Source organism: Archocentrus centrarchus, chromosome 16 (genome assembly GCF_007364275.1).
Source record: "Archocentrus centrarchus isolate MPI-CPG fArcCen1 chromosome 16, fArcCen1, whole genome shotgun sequence".
Taxonomy (NCBI): Eukaryota; Metazoa; Chordata; class Actinopteri; order Cichliformes; family Cichlidae; genus Archocentrus; species Archocentrus centrarchus.
In genome coordinates, this window is record NC_044361.1 from 20,526,210 (window position 1) to 20,547,388 (window position 21,179).

General features: G+C 39.6%; 2 protein-coding genes across 2 annotated transcripts; both read left to right on the forward strand.

The window, feature by feature from the left end:
• The first annotated feature begins 1,050 nt into the window (after positions 1 to 1,050).
• On the forward strand, positions 1,051 to 7,430 carry LOC115794023 (myelin-associated glycoprotein-like). The gene is made up of 10 exons (XM_030749255.1): positions 1,051 to 1,099; positions 1,280 to 1,645; positions 2,356 to 2,645; positions 3,202 to 3,415; positions 5,884 to 6,135; positions 6,238 to 6,498; positions 6,637 to 6,727; positions 7,029 to 7,121; positions 7,255 to 7,315; positions 7,395 to 7,430. The coding sequence occupies exons 1-10, from the start codon at positions 1,051 to 1,053 to the stop codon at positions 7,428 to 7,430; spliced, it is 1,713 nt and encodes a 570-aa protein (XP_030605115.1).
• A 5,952-nt stretch (positions 7,431 to 13,382) lies between these two features.
• LOC115794024 (sialoadhesin-like) lies at positions 13,383 to 19,793 on the forward strand. Its single transcript, XM_030749256.1, has 9 exons — positions 13,383 to 13,410; positions 15,436 to 15,505; positions 15,856 to 16,221; positions 17,264 to 17,554; positions 18,446 to 18,697; positions 18,803 to 19,063; positions 19,155 to 19,245; positions 19,459 to 19,551; positions 19,682 to 19,793. The coding sequence occupies exons 2-9, from the start codon at positions 15,457 to 15,459 to the stop codon at positions 19,791 to 19,793; spliced, it is 1,515 nt and encodes a 504-aa protein (XP_030605116.1). The 5' UTR covers positions 13,383 to 13,410; positions 15,436 to 15,456.
• The last annotated feature ends 1,386 nt before the right edge of the window (positions 19,794 to 21,179 follow it).

Sequence of the window (21,179 nt, forward strand, 5' to 3'; positions counted from 1 at the left end):
AAGTCATTTGAGTCTAATAATAGATCAAATACAGTGCTGATGCTGTAGTTTTCAGCATCTACATGGATGATGAAATATGAAGCTAAGGTGGAAGTTCAATATGGAAGATCTGAAATCACTCATCCGCATTCTTTTCTGGGTTTTTTGCCACCTGTCTATATGACATCAACTCAACTTTTCCACACCATCAAACTCAATGCTGCCCACATTTCTTCTGGTCCAATAATCTGTCTGTCTCTATCTGTCCAATCAGTCTCCACTCAGCATGCTTTTCAATATCACTGCTTACCTGTCATTCTCCCTTCAAGATTCATTCATGCACCCGACCTCCTCCCACCACCACCAGCATCAAGACTCTGGGGTTCCTGCCTAATTCCTAACTCTACTGGGATTCCCTTCAGCTTTGATGGGCCATCAGCTATTTGTATTTTCAAAAAATCTTGTTTAATTTCTCCTAATGATCTTTCCTTATCGAACAACCACTATTAAAATTTTATCTAAACTGAGCACTAATTCAGATAAAAAGTCTGAGAAATCAAATAGAACTCTTGAGTAAGGACCAGGCGGATGATAGATAAGAACAAATGAAACAATTAGGGTGGAAAAGGCTAAGAGTTTGGCTTTCAAATGAATTAGAACTGTGTCTAGGTCTTTGGTTAATTAGTAAACTGGAAAGCAAGATTGCTGCTAATCCTCCTTGACCTATGCTTCGAGTATTCTGATAGTGTCACTCAGGGGGTGTTGATTCATTTAAACTAACATATTCATCCTGCTGTAACCAGGTTTCTGTAAGGCAGAACAAATCAGCATGTTGATCAGTTATTAAATCATTTACTTACAGGGACTTAAAAGAGAGAGAACTAATGTTTAAAAATCCACATTTATTTCAACTGCTGTAATTGGCAAAATATTTTCACTGCAGTGTGTAAGCAGGGGATGCAGCAGGCAGAAAAGCGGTTGCTGTTATTTCCTCTTTCTCTTTAAGAGGAAATAACAGCAACCATACAAGTATTTGTCACTTTTGTTTAGATCTGGCAGTGAAAAGAAGAGATGGATACTTTACAGGGGCTTCATTTTTTCCTGTACATTTACTTAAAAGGTTTGATATGTTCTGTACAATACATGCATTTAATTGTAATGTTTGCTTCTCATAAGCAATAGAAGTGAACAGTTTTTGGTTTGTTTTATTTAATTTTTTCTCCAGGCACGTACTTTCTCTCATTTGTTTTCCTATTTCTGTGCTTAATTTCAACACATTTTTCTGTGAAATTCATTATAGTTACTCAAACAGAAGCATCATCTTGGACTATTAATGTGCCTTCCACAGTCAAAGGTCTAGCTGGCTCATGTGTGGTGATCCCCTGCTCTTTTAACTACCCGGATCCACGAGGGAAGGCAAAAAGCTTCACAGGGATTTGGAGGACTACTGAAGGAGTTCAAGTCCTCTATCATCAAGCTGAGTCTAAAACTCCGGAGCAGCATCAGAGTCGAACAAGATTTCTGGGAGACATCAGTGAGAAGAACTGCTCTCTGATGATTGACAGTCTTCAACAAAATGACCGAGGTCCTTTTTATTTCAGGATTGAAATTGGAGGTTATGACAGTGCTTCATACGCAAAAAACAAAGTCTCCATTTCAATGATTAGTAAGTAAAGTAAAAATGTGAGGAAACACATTTCACCTTTCTTCATTTCCACTGTTTATATTTGCTGTTTAGTATTATAGATTTCTGAGCATTTGTGGTACATCCGGTCTGTCTCGATGCAATTGTATCAATGACAGATAAGTGAATAGTGTGGGGTTTATTATCAATATGATACAGCAGTGTTGTTTTCTATGGCTTACTTGACATGTTTTGTTACAGAAAGCCGAAATCTTGAAAAAAAATTTTTTTTAAAGGTTTTTCTTGTATGATATTTGATGCCACCCAATTTAACAGGTTTTAAGGTTTTAACATTTTGTTTGTTTGTTTCACTGTAAAATTTGAAAACCAAAATGTTGGAAAATGGGTTTTAAATTGCTGTTTGATCAGGAAACATGCAGACAGGGAACGATAAAGTCATACCAAATGAAGCCTCCAATCTTTTCCCTTTTATATTTTAAACAAAATCTGATTTTTTTTTTCTTTTTTAGTGGGGAAAATTTTGAACAGTGCAGGAAATATCTTTCTAACTATTTATTTCCCCAATAGTATGTTAGTAATACATCTGATTCATGTGTTGAAAATCTCAGTCTCAATATAAAAAAGGCAAGGCCATAATTCAAAGCTTGATAAAACTCTTAAAACTGAAATGCAACTCTCCATGTTGCATTTCAGGTTACTTCTGATTTTCATGATCTTTCTTGTTAACACAGGTGAACCAAACCCCATTGACTTCTCTGTGCGAGAGGAGGTAAAGGAGGGTCAAACTGTGTCTGCATCCTGCTCTGTGTCTCACTCCTGCCCCAAATATCCACCTGCTTTCCACTGGAGTCACTCTGGAGAGCAGCGTTTTCAAGCACAGCAGCTTCAAAATGGCCAGTGGATGGCAACATCTACTTTGACCTTTCACCCAAACCACACTGATCACAACAAACCTTTACAATGCAAAGTGACATACCGCGGGGGAAAGCACCAGGAAACATCCAAGACCCTTAAAGCAGTGGTTCTCAAATAGTGGGGCGCGCCCCCTTTGGGGGGCGCGGTGCGATACCTGGGGGGGCGCGTGTGACCCTGGGGAACAGGCTTTTTTTTTTTTGGGCCGTACTAGTATAAAGTGTAATTGCGCATCCACTACAGTAGGCGGCAGTGGCGCTGTCATTGTTACAACAGGTTTGCCTTGGTTAGCAGTGTTGAGTCAACAGAAAGCTCCGACTGCGTTCTGTCTATAGCCTCCGTTATTCAACATAACAACCCCCAACATGAAAAAGTTTTTAACAGGGATGAAAAGAAAAGCGGAGAGAGACAAAGATAATGAGACAAAAGAAAGTCACCCAAAAGCTAAGACGAGGAAATACGACGAAGCGTATTTAGCGCTTGGCTTCACTGTCACTACAGTTGGAGAAGAGGAAAGACCGGTGTGTTTGCTGTGTCTAAAAATGCTCGCAGCGGACAGCATGAAGCCAAATAAATTAGCGCGTCACTTAAATACGTTACACTCCAATCACGCCGGTAAGCCGCTAGAGTTTTTTCAGCGAAAACGTGCTGAATATTGCCAACAGTCATCCCGCTTTGTGAAGGCTACTTCAGTAAACCATCGAGCGCTGTTAGCATCATATAAGGTGGCGTACCAAATTGCGCTGTGCAAAAAGCCCCACACCATAGCAGAGGAGCTGATACTGCCTGCAGCATTAGACATGGTCTCTGTCATGCTGGACGACGCCAGTGCAGCAAAACTAAAAACTATCCCTCTGTCCAATGACACTGTCGCCAGACGTATAGATGACATTGCTAACGATCTTCATGAACAGCTGGTAGATAAACTCAAAGACAAACGTTTTGCCTTACAATTTGATGAAGCAACTGACAGCAACAAAGACTGTCTGTTTATTGCTTATGTACGTTTTGACTTGTCAAACTCCCTGTGTGAGGATCTACTTTTTTGTAAATATGTCAGAGACAGAGCCACAGCTGAAGAGCTATTCAAAATTCTGGACTCCTTTTTGACTGAGAATGGGCTAAAGTGGGAGAACTGCATTGGTGTTTGCAGTGATGGTGCACAAACCATGGCAGGGAAGAGAAAAGGACTTAGGGCACTCATCAAGACAGCCTCACCTCATGCTGAGTGGACACACTGTATTATACACAGAGAAGCACTTGCATCCAGGCAACTTTCCCCTGAATTAAGTGAGGTTATGACTGACATCATAGGTGTAGTCAATTTTATAAAGACTAGACCACTAAAAACAAGAGTCTTCTCTGCCATCTGTGAGGAGATGGGAGCCGAACATCAAGCTGTGCTCTATCACAGTGAAGCAAGGTGGTTGTCACGAGGAAAAGTCTTGTCCCGAGTTTTTGAGCTCAGAGAGCAAATAAGAGTGTTTTTTGAGCAGGAGCACAAGTATGAAGTGGCAGAAAAATTTTGTGATGAGAACTTCCTGGGAAAACTGGCCTACCTGAGTGACATATTTGGAAAGCTAAATGAACTGAATCTACAGCTTCAAAGGAAAGATAAACACCTCCCTCAGGTCACAGACAAGATTAGCTCTTTCACCCGAAAGCTTGCAATGTGGGGCAGGCAACTTGATGAAGGAAACACCGATTCATTTGAGAACCTGCATGAATTTGTGGACACTAATGACTATGATGCTATCTCAGTGATTCCACACATTAAGCAGCATATTTCTTCACTGATTGGATTCTTTAAAAAGTACTTCCCTGAAAACAGTTCCCAGTATGACTGGGTGAGAGACCCTTTCAGTGCACCAGCTCCAACTGGTTTCAGCTCTGCAGAAGAGGAGCAGTTCATTGACATGACGTCTGACTCCACATTGAGACTGAGGTTCACATCACAGACACTCAGTGCATTCTGGCTGAGTGTAGAGAGGCAGTATCCACTCTTAGGGGAGAAAGCTATAAGCATTCTTCTTCCTTTTTCAACATCTTACCTTTGTGAGATTGGCTTCTCTGCTGTTGCTGCACTGAAGACCAAGTACAGGTCCCAGCTAAACATTGAGCAGGAGCTGAGAGTTGCACTATCATGCTTCGAACCTCGCTTCGAAAAGCTGTGCACTGCAAAACGTGCTCATTGTAGCCATTAAACCTGACTTCCTCCTCATTTTGATCAAAAAAGAAAGAAAAAATGAGCACAAAATGTTTAATTCATTTTTGTTTTGTAGGTTCAAGTGTTTTATATATTGTGCTCCTGAGTTAATGTTGCTGAACTGAATATAAATTAGTTATTTTTTTTTGTTTTTGTAGTTTATTAGTTATTATAATTATTAAATATTATTTATTGATTTGATTTAATTTTGCAATGGTGCAATTAGTTGGTCAAACATGTTTACAGTTTAAACAAGGATTTATTTATTTTTAATTTCAGGCAATGATGCACTTAAAATCTTTTCTGTTGCAGACTTAAAACACGATTTAATAAAGTTATTCTTTGTAAGTTTGACCATATGTCTTTCTTTTTTTCTTTTCTTTAATGTTAATAAGGATAAAATGTTATGCAGAGATGGATAGTCACGGTGGGGAGTGGGGGGCGCGAATAGTTTTCTTCTTGCTAGGGGGGGCGTAACAGAAAATAATTGAGAAGCACTGCCTTAAAGTAAAATGTAAGTGTGTAGTTATTAATACATGCTGAGGATAAAAGAAAATCTTTCAATGATTGTAAACACTGTCCTTTATTGAGCATTTTACAGATTACAATTGAAAAAGACAAAAAAAAAATGTTATCAGGGCAAAAAAAAAAAATTTAAAAATCCAAACATATAATGAACGAAATGTAAAACCAAACCTGAGCAGGAAGAAATTTAAAAATTTGACATGAGACATGTTCCACTCAGCATCAAATGTGAAGCTGTGCTCCCCATAAAAATTGATGTATTACTGTCTACTTTTTGCAGCTTCTGCCACTGTGTGCCTTTACAAATTATTCATTAATTCATTCACTTAATTAATCTTCAATTTGTTTTTTTTAATTTTCATTGTCATTTGACTTTTTTGTATTGTTGCTTAACCAATAGTGATGTCAGTCCAGTTTTCTGTCAGTGCACCACTGTCTGATATTTTGTCAATACATTCATGTCTCCAAAACTTTGCTGACTTTGGCAACTCCCTGAAGTTTTCCCTTAGTGAGACCATCATGTCAGAATCCTGACAGAAGCTCAGCTTTGATTTCACTGTGTTAAATAAGACAAAATGCTGCACAGTAACATAAACGGCTAAACGTGTCTGTGCAGATGCTCCAGTGAATGTGAAGGTTGAGTATCAGTCAGATGTAAATGAGGGAGAAACTGTGAACCTGAAGTGCTCCAGTGATGCTAACCCTGTCAGCAGCTATGAGTGGCACAGTGAAACTGCTGCTCTGCTGTACAAGGGACAAAACTACACAATGTTAAATGTCTCCAGACACTCAGTAGAGGCCCTGTACTGCACTGCTATCAACAAGGAAGGACGAGCCAGATCAAGCCTCGTGCAGCTTAATGTGTTATGTAAGTAAATAGAAGGCATCCAACAAGAAAATAGATTTTTCTTTTCATTCAAACAAATACAGTAAATGCACTATTTCCTAATTCTCTTTGCTGTCCCTACAGATGCCCCTGACATTAAGACTTCCTCTAAGTGCTCTTCATATGACGGCATTATAAAGTGTGAGTGCATCGTAGAGTCTAAGCCTCCCAGCATGGTTCACTTTGTTCTTGCTGACAGAGTCCTGCAAAGCACCAAAGTAGAAAAACATGGCTCTGTTATCACTGGGACTCTGCAGACAGACTTTGGGTCCTTCAAGCTCGTTCACTGCCTGGCAAACAACACACTGGGAAATGCTAACCTCACACTCTCTTTACCTGTTAATGGTAAGAAATGACTTTGAATCTCAAAAATACAGCATACATTATCATCGCTCTATATTTACATGGTAAAAATAAATAAAATAATAAATGAAATGAAATGAAATAAAATCAAATAAAAACTCATGTTTTCTTTTTGGACAGACAACATGCACCTTATTTTTATCACATCTGGAGCAGGTGTGAGTTTGCTGATTATTTTGACAGCCACCATAGTGGGAGTTGTTAAAATATGGTGAGTTGTTATAGAAAATATTTGTATAGTGATTTGTATACTGACCTTTTATCGTCATTAAATGTAAGTATACAGATTATAAGGAATTTAAAGAAAAGACAAATGAACACCATACATATAAAATATATGTTTATGACATGGGAGAATCTGTGAATATAGCATAACCATCTGTTATATCTGTCACATTTCATCCCACTGACAACTGTAGCAGCAGAGAGTCATTTTTAAGCTCATGACCGTCAATGTTTAATTTCAGAGGTTTTGAGGTGTTCTTCTCATGTTCTAAATAAAAATCTCCCAGCAGGGGGCGATCAGGAGGTGCATCAACATCTGACTTTAGCACCATGAAAACACACAGACATGTGGAGTTTCCTCATTATACCCCAACAAAAAGGTTTTAATTCTTTACCTCAGTTGGCAAACAAGCAGACCTTTACTCGTGATTAAATATGATTCAAGGAGATGGGTGAATTAATTTTATTTGTATGTATATTTTAAAAAGTTTACTTTTTGTATTCTTTCTGCAGGAAAGAGGATGAGGATGCCCATGGCAATGACATTTACACCAATAATAATGTATATGGCAATGTAGGGGTGGGTAACGTTTTCCTCTTTCATCCATTCTGTGCATGAAAGAAGAGTGAATTAATCTTGTTTTTCTGTGCAGACTGACGGGGATGAGTCAATATATGCCAATGTGTAACATCTGTGGAAGACCAGCTGCTGTCCATGTTTGTGCCCCCCCCAAAAAAAAGCCACTTTCAGCTGCTCCCCTGTCACAGGGATCGCTTTGCATATTTGATATAACAGTTTTGTGCCATTTTATCTATCTATCTATCTATCTATCTAAAAATCTAGTAAGTATACAGGAAAGTTCAAATGTGTGCTTTTGTTTGTCTCATAAAATGATGTGATTTGAAAAATTACCATTAAAGCATTGTAATAATTAAAGTTGACAAGTCATGATTTTATCATTATTGTTTTATTAGTTATCCAATAAAAACATAAAGAGCACTTTTCCTCTTTATAAGAATAACAGCAAAGAACATGCGGTAGCTCTTAAGGTTTTAACTGGAGTAAAAATTCAGGGAAGTTTACATTTTAATTTTCTATTAGCTAAATTGTGAGGTCATTGAATGTGCCTGTATGAATAAGTGGAATCAGCACTTATATTCACCTTCATAGATATGCAATAGAAAAATGGAAAGTGTCCAAAGACTGTTGCTTTAAACCACAACAGATTTTATCTTCCGTGTGTGTGACAATGTGGTCAAGGCCTTTTTTTGGTGTTTTAGTTAATTGCTGCGACAACGCCACCGGAGGGAATTTCACCCTCCAGAAAATATTAATTTTAGGTGTAAAAATAAAAATAAGCAACACCTTAATAAATGCACAGGTTTGAATTTATACACCGGGACAGAGATATGGTTCTGGCTTAATACAATTTCTTTGTTAACAGAATGAGCATAAAACCATAAAATCAGAAATAAAGCTGCAGTAGTAAAAGTGCTTTGATTTTAAAACAGCAGGCTGGCGATAGGAGAAAATCACTGCTGTCATGGATGAAGCACGCAGCAGGAATGTTAGACTGCAACAGGTGCCGATATCTCAGTTTTACAAAGCTGGGAATCTGGAAAGGCAGGTTCGTAGATACACCACCACGCTAAAAGTCAAGGCTCATATATCCAGCGGCCACACTGTCGTAATCACACAAGGAGTTCACAACATTTGACAGGTCTGCTCTGTTACTTCCCTGCACACTTCACGCTAAGCAAAGGAATCACAAGGCTCGCAAGCAGCATGCTTTTATCCTGGGGGATGCCACTTTACAATCAACCGCAGGTGTGGTATGACGCCATGTAAAGAGAGCAAGCAAGAGGGAGAGAGAAAAAGGGAGCAATCACTCACCATAACCCAGGTCAGCCACATCTACCCCCTACTTTTGAATCGCCGCCCCGGCGACTGATCATCCAAAACTAACACCAAGGCCTGAAAATTGCCCCCTGGGTGCTAGCAATCGATGCCGAGGATGATGGCACATTCACTCGCGAGCCGACCGACCAGCGTAGGTGATTAGAATGTTGGCCTGCTGTAGTACGTGCAGCTATAGAGCTATACTGTTTAAAAGCGGGATCAGGTTTACACAGTGTTGTTGGTTGCCAGTTGGGCTTCTTTTGGGCTTGTTTTCATAGAGCTGGTTGCTTGTTTCTGTCGCGAGATCTGGCAACACTGATGAGAATGCCATTTTGGAGGTATTTCCTATTTTCATTGTTCTACTTGTGCTAATGCAAATGCACACTGACATCTTTGAATAAATTTTTTAAATGCAAACTAAAAGATGTTTAAGTTTTGCCCTTCCTATTGTTGCCTTAGACCAATTCCAGTTCAATCCCAACTTGCACAATGAAAAGTAGACAAGCATGACACAATCTGGAAACTGTTCACCTTTGGAGTAAAAGGCGCTTCTTTTAAAAGGTTGAATAAAGCTAAACCACATGGACAAATTGCCTAAATATTTATAATAATCCACACATTTCTGTCACTTTTGCACAATTAATCACCTATGGCCTGATGTGTAATAATTCAGATGTACACGTAATGATTCATTCATCAAATTACTTAAGGCTCACTTGTTCGGTATTGTGGCTGGTTTCTAAGGGAAGTTGTGACTGTGATTATTCTGCCTGGTACAAATAGATTATTTATCTTGAATATGCACGTTATTGAAATGTTGGCCCTGTCGTCATGATAATAATAATACTGAACTATGTATGTAAACTCCTACAAAGTAGTCTACTTGGCAGGATTAACTGGAGCTCTAAATATGGCAAAAGTACTGTAGCTGAAAAAAAAAAAATCCTACATTTTTTCCTTAACTTAAGAGTCCAGCATCAGGGTCCATCTCTGCCAATCACACCACCCGCTATGACAAATACAATCAGGTTATATTATTACATCAATTTATTTAACAGTTCATTGCACTTGAACAACAAATGAATCTTTAGATGTTTCTTCCTGTTAAAACAAGGCGCTTTTTCTTCTTTTTCCTCCCACTGTTACCAGATGCTTGCTCATAGGGGGTCATTGTGTTAAATTATCTGGTTAAAAGGTCCACTGCATAATCTCTCCTTGATATGTCCATACCTCCAAAGATACATCATCTGGGCCAGCTGCTTTTCTACTCTTTAGAAACTCGATACTGATATCTTGTGCCGGTAGCCAATGTCCACAAGATCCTGGCGTGTGTAGCAGTTGTTTGCAGAGACAAATGCACCAAAACTAACAAATATGAAATACAAAAAGTACAAAAAAGAGCACCGAAAGGAAGAGCCGTGAGCCGCTGCGTCTGTGCGTGCCGCCATCTTGAATTGAAAAGATGGCGCCATCTTAAATTTCCTGATTCACTATCTTTATTTTGCCCTTTCTCCTCTTTCTCTCTTATTTTCTTCATTCACAAGCTCCTCACAATACTCCTTCCTTCTTCCCAAATCACTCACTTCACTTTGTGAGTACATTTTCCTAACCAATTGAGTCCTTTTTTTTTTCTTGCTCGCCGTCCAGCCTCACATGAACTCACTACAAGTCTTTTCTATTGCCTTCACCACCTCTTTGCCATACTCCTACCCTCCCAGTACTCCTGTTTGCTTTCTTCATCTCCCTGACAATCTCACTTTTTCTTTCCTAACATCTTCCTTTGAAGACTTTTCTGTACTTCTTTATTCCATCACCATGTCTCCTTGCTGCCTTTCCTCTATCCAGAGGATACACCAAATTCTTAGCAATTTCCCCCACCAATTCCTCCATATCTGGTAACTCTTCTGGCACTCTTTTACCTCCTATACTGTAGCTTGCCTCAACTCCTCCCTAAAATCTGCACAACACTCTCCTTTTTTCAACTTCCACCATTTAATCCTTGAAGCCTCTGACTTCATTCACATCCTCTTCTTGATATCCTGTAGACTACCATCTGATGCTGTCTATACATTCTCCCTTAGCATCATCTTATGATCTCTTCTCTTTCAGATTACAACTTCTGCATAAGCTGAAGTTCACCTATGTGAAGCTTCGACCACTCTTTTGTCACCCTATGTCCCTCTTCTACAAATATGTGTTCACCATGGATATTTCCAACCTTTTTTTTTTTTTTTTTTTTGACCTGTCATGTCTGGCAGTTTTCGCAATCGGAATGATAATCCGAAGGCATTATTGTACCAAACATATTTGCTTTTACAAGACGTGCTCTATAATTATTTTCTATAGGCTATTCTTGTTAATTGTATTTATTTATTCTTGCCAGATCTGACAGGTAGGGAAAGAAGAAGAGAGAGATGGAAAGTAAAAAGGAAAAAAGAAAAAGGGAAAAAAGAAAAAAAAATGGGGGGGGGAGATAGAAGATAAAAGCTACACATCCATACACCTTCACATATATATAAATGCATATACACACACACATACTGTCTTGCTGTAGTTTGTAGTAATGTATATGTGTTCCTCTGTCATGGAACATACTCAATAATGAGGGCAAGAAGCTGCAACCACCCTCCCACGGGATCCACAGGCAGGCAGAGAAAGACCCAGGGGACCCGGGTCATCCACGGCCCACCAGGAGCACAGAAGAACTGAGACCACACATCCCAACGGCAACTGCGCGCACACCCCAGAGGAGGAAGACCCCAGACGGGGTCCCCATGGTCAACGGGCAAGAGCCCAGAGAGCCATAGGCAATGAGCAGCCCGCCCCCCCCCCCCCGGCAGGCCAGCCCCCCCAGCACGAGCCGAGAATGCAGCCCCAAGGCCCCAAGCGCCCGGGAACCGCCCGACACCCATAAGCCACGCCAAGACATCCGGCCATGCACCCCAGGACCCCCAGGCACCCACATCCCAGGGGCAGCAGTGACAATCCGTGGGAGCAGTGGGGAGCGGTAGGCAGGGATGACTCCTGCCCTCCGCAACCGTGTCCCACAGGGGCCAAGGCTCAACAAGCCACAGACCCAGGACCAGCTATCCACACGCACACACACACGCTGTCATATATTCATACATACACATACATGCCAGTCACACACCCATGCTCACATCCACGGACCATACATGGACATTCAGTGTGGGCAAGCAGGCACCAGCGCCGAGCCAGCAGCGCCCCAGAGAAGCAGCCAACCCAGCCCCGAACTACTAGCCAGTCCCTACCCCCGGCAGGGTGCATGAAACCCAGGTGTGGGAAGACCCGCCCACCCCCTCCTCCCACTCAAAATGGTTGGGGTGATATGTTAGGTGTATGTGGGTGCATGTATTGGGAGAAATGTGTATGACTGTGTGAAAGCTACAGTGCTATTAAAATTGGGGGGACAGATGTAACATGCGCACTGGACAACAGCGCCCATCCACACCATCCCCCCAAGGCCCTCAATGTCTAAGATGTAGATAAAATTGAGGAGCAGGCAGCAACGAACAAATAAGTGGAGCCACTTCAGCAACTCCACCCACTAGCCACGGTGTGATACACCTGCCCCCCAAGGCCCTATGAGTACTATGACGTGTTGTGAGCTGTACAGTGTAATTAGAAAAAAAAAAAAAAAGGGGGGGGGGGGGGGGGCGGGGGGGGGGGGGTAGGACATCATGCAATGCAGTGAGCAGAGTCAGGGAATTGGCCCCACTCGTTGCGGCACCTGCCCCCCCCCCCCTGCAGAGGGGGCCGGCCACCCAGCCCAGGGCCAGTCCCACCACCATAGGCACCCCAGCCCCCAACCCAAAGGCCATAAGAGCATCCATCCAAGCCACCCCACCAACCAGGGCCCGCACACAGACACCTCAACACAGTAGCCACAGTCCTCCAGTCCGGGACCCATCAGACACCCGGGCCCCCCGGCCTGCCCCCAGCCACCCACCAGGCCCCAGAAGAGACGAGACTACAGCCAATCACCCCCACTAAATGATGGAATTGATCAGCGGGGACCAGAGATAATCAAATTTGTCCAATTGGTTTTCTGAGTTTGCAGACATTCTCGCTAGACCAATGTGATCAAAAAGTAAATTTTATAGTGAGTAATACATAAATCAGTTTTTTGAAATATCTGCTACCATCTCTCCTTCCCCACTTCTTCCCTTAACAGCACACCTACACATCACCACTCTCTCCCACCACCACTCTCTCCCCTCTGGGAACACTCTCTATTTTCTGGTGCATTTTTTACATGGACAAATTTGCTCCTTCCTGTCATGTATAACTCAGTATCATAAATTTATTAATCCACTGTGGACAATTCAATCATTGCAACAGCTGCACAAGAAGAAACTCAGAGGGGAGAGTGAAGCGGAAACCACAAACAGCCCTTGTAGTGTTAGTGCAAGTATGTGAAGGGTTGTTAGTATCGCTCATCATCAGCAGTTCTCTCTCTCAGCTTAAGAGGAAATGAGACCAATATACAAATCTTAAGTAGAAAGGGTCCCTTTTTGTGAAGTAGAAACAAAAGTCAAAATGTTTCTCTTTCTGGGAACTGTTTAAGAACCAGTTACACACATGAAAACACTTTGTATTACTTTAGTACATAAAACTTAAAAGCAAACAAAATTAAAACACAAGAGTATGAGCAGACATCACATCATGTGACTACATGTAGACATCAACAAAGTAAGGAAATCCTTTGTTGAAAGCACTGCACCTATGATAGCGACACACAACTTAAGGTACGGTCATTCTCCTTATAAAAAATATTTAAAATGTGCTTTCTCCTTGGTAATTAAACTCATCATTGATGTGTTTGTTGTGATAGCTGTGCATTTGTATTAATTTGCATACATGGCACATGTTATTGCTTTCAGTGGGTAGTATCTGTTAAGAGAAATAGTCCATTCTTCTATAACATAGATTTTTTTATTGCCTGATTATCGGGCTGCAACTACCAATTATTTTAGCAGTTGAGTATTCTATAGATTAATCAAGTAATCGGATGAAATATACTATTGTCTTATTAACAGTTCATCTGCATTTTTTAGCTTCCTGTCATGTAACGATGTGTGTGGCAGGTGAGGACCCCAAGATGCAGACACTGGAGACAGATTTAAAAACAGGATCTCAGCTTTTATTGCTGGAAAATACAGGAAACAGAACCAGGCAGGCCAGCAGCAAAACATAACCACAGAGGGTAGGCACACAGCGGGGGCAACACTATGACAATGTCGCAACAAGAACAAAGTGAAAACACAGACATTATATACACAGCAGGTAATGGGGAAATGGGAAACAGCTGGGAAGGAAACACAAAAAGCAAAACTAACCCTAAAGCACAAGGGCCAAAGACATACCAAAATAAAACAGGAAGTAACCTAAGACAGTACAGAGAAACTAAACTGTAAGAAAACTAAGAAACAACCAGAAGCCGCAACAAAAACAGAACTACACAAAAGGAACATAAAACACTGGGCTACCAGCCCAGAACCATGACACTTTCGTAGATGTATCGCAGATTTTTCGCTGTGGAGCAACTACTCTCTTTTCTTCACATTGAAATACGTTTCTATTGCAAGTCTATTTTAGTTGCTAATCAGGGATTAAAGCATAAAAACATCATTTGAAGGAGGCCCTCAGTACGATGTTTAAAGGGTTGTTTTCCAAAGGAAGGAAATCCTTTGCAATGATGGAGAACTTTGATGCTGCCAATGTGGATGAAACACTCCGCTTACACAGTGACACTTGAACACTGCAGAGTGTAAACGAAGCACCAACGCAGCAAATTTTTGTCAAGAATTTTTTAAAATAAAATTATTTGAGTTACTCGAGGAATTGTTGCAGCCCTGCTTGATTAACAACTCCACACATTGTACTGGAGGTAGTCTAACAGTTTGTAAATAAAATGTTAAACAACCTCCCATTCTCTACTGTTTGGTTTGCAGTGTATTGATTAGTCTTTTGTTTATTGTTTAGTTTTCTTTGTTTAGCTGACAAAACAAATTCACATAAACACCACCAAAACTATTGTTAACAAATATCTTTTCTACATAATAAATGAATTCAATTCAATTCAATTCAATTCAATTCAATTTTATTTATATAGCGCCAAATCACAACAAACTGTCGCCTCAAGGCGCTTTGTATTGTGGGTAAAGACCCTACAAATGAATGACACCACTAATATAAATTAGGACAGGACTATGCTATTTTCTGCCATTTTAATCATGACTTCTTTTATTCAACTTAAGATGAACTTTGAAGACTGAGCTTACTAAAATATATAAGTATTAAAAGTACTTTCAAGTAACTGGGGCTAAGAGGTCTTATTATTTTCATTTTAGTTTTATACTGCAAGTCACAACATGGTACTTTACATTATCAGCGAGAGAACCCCAAACAAGTGAAACACTTCATGATTAGGGAGGAAAAATTTCCCATTTAACTGGAAAGAAGCTCCAGCAGAACCAGACTCAAGTAGGGAGAGCTATGAGCTGTGACCCGTTGGAGGGTGAGAGGAAAGCAAATAGATTAAAGATAAACATCAAGCAACACAGGGTAGAAACATAGATAGAGCAGGAAAATTCTTTTTAAAAAATGTGATAAATGAACATTAATATGGCGCAGTATCCTATTCTCCAGCATATGAAACAACTGTGAGATTTTGTTAATGATAAAGTGGGTGCACTGGGTATTAAAAGAAGAAGTCACTTCTCCCCAAAGGGAAATAAAAGCACTCACACATAGTTATCACTTTTTTTTAGATCTGGCAGTGACAAGAAGAGATGGATGGGTCCCGGTGGCTTTTGTTTTTCATATGCATTTGCTTCAAAGGTATGATATGTTTTTTATTTATACATATCAAAGGTATGATATGTTTTTATATATATATATATATATATATATATATATATATATATATATATATATATATATATATATATATATATATATATATATGTATATATGTATATATGTATGTATGTGTGTGTCACACCAGCTCTACAACTGTTTTTTTTTTTTCTTACGATGTGTCTTTGTTTTGTTTTTTTGTTTGTTTTCTTGTTTTTGTCCAGACAAATAATCTAATTCTCATTCTGTTTCATGCATTTCTGCTGTCCTCTCGTTAGTTGTCCTGTTTCTGTGTTTCAGCTCATCACATTTTGCTGTGCAATTTATTACAGTTACTCCAACAGAAACATCACTTTGGACAGTTAAGGTGCCAAACGAAGTCAAGGGTCTCCTTGGTTCATGCGTGGTGATCCCCTGCTCATATGACTACCCAAACCCTCAACAGACACCCACAAGCTTCACGGGGATATGGAGGAACACTAAGGGGGACCAAGTTATCTATCATTCAGTTGAGTCTGAAATTCTGGAGCAGTATAAGGGACGAACAAAACTGGTGGGAAAGCTTGAAGAGAAGAACTGTTCTCTGATGATTGAAAAGCTTAACCAAAATGACCACGGGCCTGTTCACTTTCGGATTGAAATTGGAGGCTACAACAGATTTTCCTACTCACATTACAAAGCCTCTATTTTAGTGGGTGGTAAGTAAAAAATTAGTAAATACTGTAATCAATAAAATCCCACTTTTATGTCCCATAATCCTTTCTCAGTTCAGGGTTGTTTTTGTGATATTTGATCTTTAGTGTTCTTCATTTCTGAGCATTTTCTAATAAGGAGAGGCTTAGGAGAGCACTTTATCATCAATATTATTGAGCAGTATTGGTTTCTATGGCTTACTTCGCAGGTTTCACTTGATAGACAAGTGTGCAGTAAAAATGAACCGGGTGGTTGCAGTGGTTTCAGATGTTTGTCATTTCTGTTTTCATGTTCCTCATTTGTGCTATTAAAATACATCCGCTTAATATTTTTTTCTTTAAGCAGATGTGTGAGGTCGCCACCTAGTTTGATAAGTTTATGTTTCCTTTGTCCTAAAACTTAAAAACCAAAATTTTGGAAAAAAGGTTGTAAATTACAGTTTGATTAGGAAACATGGAGACTTGTAAAGATGAAATCATACTAAATGCCCCCCCCCCCCCACACACACACACACACACACACACTTGTGTTCTATTTTTAACCAAAACTGATTCTTTTTTTTGTGTGTGTGCAACCACTTGAACAAAACAGGAAATATCTTTCTTCCTATTCTCTTTCCCCAAGTTTCCTTGAAATGTGAGTTAGTAGTACATGGGTGTTAACTGTTGGTAAACTCTGTGGACGCAGGGTATGATTTTCAAAAATGTTTTTAGATTTTGCCAAAAAACATTTTTTAACACACATGTAAGAAAGGCAAGGCCAGAGTTCAAAAAGTCATCATCTGCCCAGAACAGGTAGTAACTTTGTTTCTGTTTTTTTCCTCTGTATTTGCTTGTCGTGTGTGTTAGTAATGCATGTGTACTGTTTGTTGGTAACCTCAGTAGTCAGTAGACTCAGGGTGGGATTTTCAAAATTATGTTTATCTTTTATCAACAAAGTTCTTTAATATAAAAAGTTAAGGCCATAATTCAAAGCTTGATTAAAACATACATTAATAACTCCCCATGTTGCATTTCAGTAGACTTTTGATTCTTCTTCTTAACACAGGTGATCCAAACCCCATCAACTTCTCTGTGCAAGAGGAGGTAAAGGAGGGTCAAACTGTGTCTGCATCCTGCTCTGTGTCTCACTCCTGCCCCACATATCCACCTGCTTTCCACTGGAGTCACTCTGGAGAGCAGCGTTTTCAAGTACAGGAGCTTCAAAATGGCCAGTGGATGGCAACATCTACTTTGACCTTTCATCCAAACCGCACAGATCACAACAAGTCTTTACAATGCAGAGTAACATACCACGGGGGAAAGCACCAGGAAACGTCCCAGACCCTTAAAGTAAAATGTAAGTGTGCAGTTATCATTTCATGTTGATAATAACAGCTGATGCTTCAAACACTCTAAATGATAACATTTTTAGCTCAGCAAAGAAAAGGTTGAGCTATTGTCATAGTCTTGGCATCAGAGTCTGTTCCACAAAAACCTTAACTTTAACTTGAGAACAATATGACCTGGAATGTTCAAATTCACACCAGAGATGCATCTACTAAAACCTAAGGGAAAGGTCAGAGGTCAAGTATTCTGGAAATATTGTGAACGCATTAATTCGAGAATGATGTGACCTAGGATGTTTAAATTCACATTAAAGATGTGAAAGAATCAAGAAAGTAAAGTGTAAGTAAAATATAAGTGTCCCGGTATGAAAACAGCTTGATGATAAAAGAAAATCCCCACCCCTGAACTGGATGAGTGAAAGAAAATGAATGGATGCATCTAAGAAAACCCTTCAAACCCTATAAGCACTATCATTTTAAAGCATTTTTCAAAACCTAGAATACACTGTTCTTCAGCATTTTACAACAACAAAATAAAGAATTCAGGGAAAGAAAGGTCAAGCAAATAGACTGAAGACTGAAAATAAAACCAAACCTCAACAGAGAAACTGGCAAAATTTTAAATTCAATTTGTGACATCTTAGATTGAGTTTCAGCACCAGTTATGAAGTTTGTGACATGAGGAACAGCAATGTAAGTCTAGTGGTGTGACAATGAACTGCTGACTGAATAATCTCAACTGGATGGACTGCTTTGATATTTTGTGAGCACATTCATGGTCTCCACAGTGTTGCTGAATTTTCTCATGTCAGAATCCTGACAGAAGCTCAGGTTTCACCTCACAATGTAAAATAAGACAAAATACTTCACAGTAACATGAACGGCTAAATGTGTCTGTGCAGATGCTCCAGTGAATGTGAAGGTTGAGTATCAGTCAGATGTAAATGAGGGAGAAACTGTGAACCTGAAGTGCTCCAGTGATGCTAACCCTGTCAGCAGCTACGAGTGGCACAGTGAAACTGCTGCTCTGCTGTATAAGGGACAAACCTACACAATGTTAAATGTCTCCAGACACTCAGTAGAGGCCCTGTACTGCACTGCTATCAATAAGGAAGGACGAGCCAGATCAAACCCCATGCAGCTTAATGTGTTATGTAAGTAAAAAAAAAAATCTAAGAAATCCAACAAGAAAACTGATTTTTTTTTAATCAAACAAATACAATAAATGTTTTTCTTAATTATATTTCCCGTCCTTACAGATGCCCCTGACATTAAAACTTCCTCTAAGTGCTCCTCAGAGTGGGATGTGGTAAAGTGTGAGTGCATCGTAGAGTCTAAGCCTCCCAGCATGGTTCACTTTGTTCTTGCTGACAGAGTCCTGCAAAGCACCAAAGTAGAAAAAAATAGCTCAGTTATCACTGGGACTCTGCAGACAGACTTTGGGTCCTTCAAGCTCGTTCACTGCCTGGCAAACAACACACTGGGAAATGCTAACCTCACACTCTCTTTACCTGTTAATGGTAAGAAATGACTTTGAATCTCAAAAATACAGCATACATTATCATCGCTCTATATTTACATTAAAAAAAAAAAACACTTTCTTTTGGACAGATGGTGTGCAAATTATTTTCATAGCCTCTGGAGTAGGTGTGATTTTGCTGATTATTTTGACAGCTGCTGGAGTGGGAGTTGTTAAAAAATGGTGAGTTGTTATAAAAAATATTTATTGTCATTAGGGGTAAGTAGAAAAATCTACACACTATTTGACATTTAAGGAAAAAAAGGAAAACAGTGATTAAACATCTGTGAACATAGCTAAATCATTTTATAGTAGTTTAATGTCAGAGGTTGTGAAAAGCTCTAAATAAAGATGTTCTAAATTTGAAAAATAATTTTAAAATTATTTTTCTGCCAGCAGGGGAAGATCGAGAGAAACACCAACATCTGGCATGAGCACGTTGAAAAAAGACACACCTGTGGTGTCCCGTCATTATGCTCCAACAAAAAGGTATACATTTTTCACATTAGTTTGCAAACAAATACAACTTTTCTCATGATCAACTATGACTGAAGAAGATGTGTGATTTAATGTCTTTTGTGGGTAAATGGAAAAAATGTTTTTTGCATTCTTTCTGCAGGAAAAATAATTATGAGGATGTTTGTTGCAATGATATTTACACCAATGATAATGTGTATGGCAACACAGGGGTGGGTAAAGTTTTTTTCGTTAATGCATTTTGTGCCAAATGAAAGAAGACAGTGAATTAAACTTATTTTTCTATGCAGACTGACTGGGATGAGTCCATATATGCCAATATGTAACAGCTATGGAAGACCAGCTGCAGCCCACATTTACATCTTCTGATGGGAGTTGAGAAAAAAGTAAAATAAATAATGAAATAATAATAATAATAATAATAATAATAATAATAATAATAATAATAATAATAATAATTAAAGCCGCAAGCGGCGATAATAGGCCCTCGCCGGCCGCCGCCCAAGCGCTGGTGCCGATTTGAACCGTGCTTTTCCGGCCGTGCCAGTTTTAGCCGTTTTTTTGGCTGCTACATGTGAAATTTTGAAATGGATGAATTGGCTAACTCAACGAAAAAGATGCCATTTTCCGGACTTTGCCATGGCAACGTCTTACATATTACATCTTTTTCACCTCTAGGTTTTATGTTCAGGGAGATGTGGAGAATGCGTGTACCAAATTTCAGGCATTTGTATGCATTTTTGAGAAAGCAAGGGTCATTTTTCCATCGCAGAAATTTCACATTTTTTCCCATAGGGATAAAATGGGACAGTTTTGGCATCGTCATGGGAACAGCGTCCAAAATATGACATAGGTGTGATTGACTTTTTTTGATCAGGCTGACATCAGCAATCTGTGTACCAAATTTCATGTATTTCGGACAAACTAAGCAGAAACCTTAGTATGGGGGATGTTTCGCTTTTTCCCATAGGGATAAAATGGGGCATTTCGGGCGCCGCCATGACAACACGGTAGAAAGTAGAGTATGGGTGTGATTGGCTTTTTTGATCGGGATGATGTCAGGAATGTTGTGACAAATTTTGATGCATTTCAGACAAACTGAAATTCTGGACCTCCATACAAATTTTGTTTGCTTCTGTAGGTGGCGCTATTGCAACTAGAAACTTGATTCCCTAATTGTGGGTTCAGGCTGGTTCAGTAAACAAGTTATTAAATTTTGAGGCTGATCGGCCAAAGATTGTGCGAACGAATGCACAAACAAATTTGCGGCGAGACACAAAAACGAAGGGCAAATTTATGCGGTTGCCATGGCAACACTGTTAAATATTCTATAAAACCCCGAATAATTTTTGATGCCCCACTTGTGTAGATGATCCTGAGCGATTTTCGTTACAGTCGGTTAAACGCCTTAGGACAAGTTGATTCAAATACGAGGTGTGCAAAAATGGTGACTCGGCAAAGGTCAAAGTTCAATCCACAATGGCCGACTTCCTGTTTGTCAGGCGGCAACTTCATAATGTAATTTTTTGTCAGTCTTCATATGGTCTTTTTGTGACGCGAATTTGGTGGTTCTGTGGACAACTTTTTTTTCGTCCCTCCCATAGGAATGCAAAATTTCAATTTTCTAGGGGGCGCTGTTT

Coding starts and splice junctions, on each gene's coding strand:
- LOC115794023 (XM_030749255.1), top strand. CDS start 1,051: ATGGATACTTTACAGGGGCTTCATTTTTTCCTGTACATTTACTTAAAA. Junction 1,646..2,355: donor AGTCTCCATTTCAATGATTA/GTAAGTAAAGTA, acceptor TTGTTAACACAG/GTGAACCAAACCCCATTGAC. Junction 3,416..5,883: donor CAATGACACTGTCGCCAGAC/GTATAGATGACA, acceptor GTGTCTGTGCAG/ATGCTCCAGTGAATGTGAAG.
- LOC115794024 (XM_030749256.1), top strand. CDS start 15,457: ATGGATGGGTCCCGGTGGCTTTTGTTTTTCATATGCATTTGCTTCAAA. Junction 15,506..15,855: donor CATATGCATTTGCTTCAAAG/GTATGATATGTT, acceptor AATTTATTACAG/TTACTCCAACAGAAACATCA. Junction 19,552..19,681: donor CATTATGCTCCAACAAAAAG/GTATACATTTTT, acceptor TTCTTTCTGCAG/GAAAAATAATTATGAGGATG.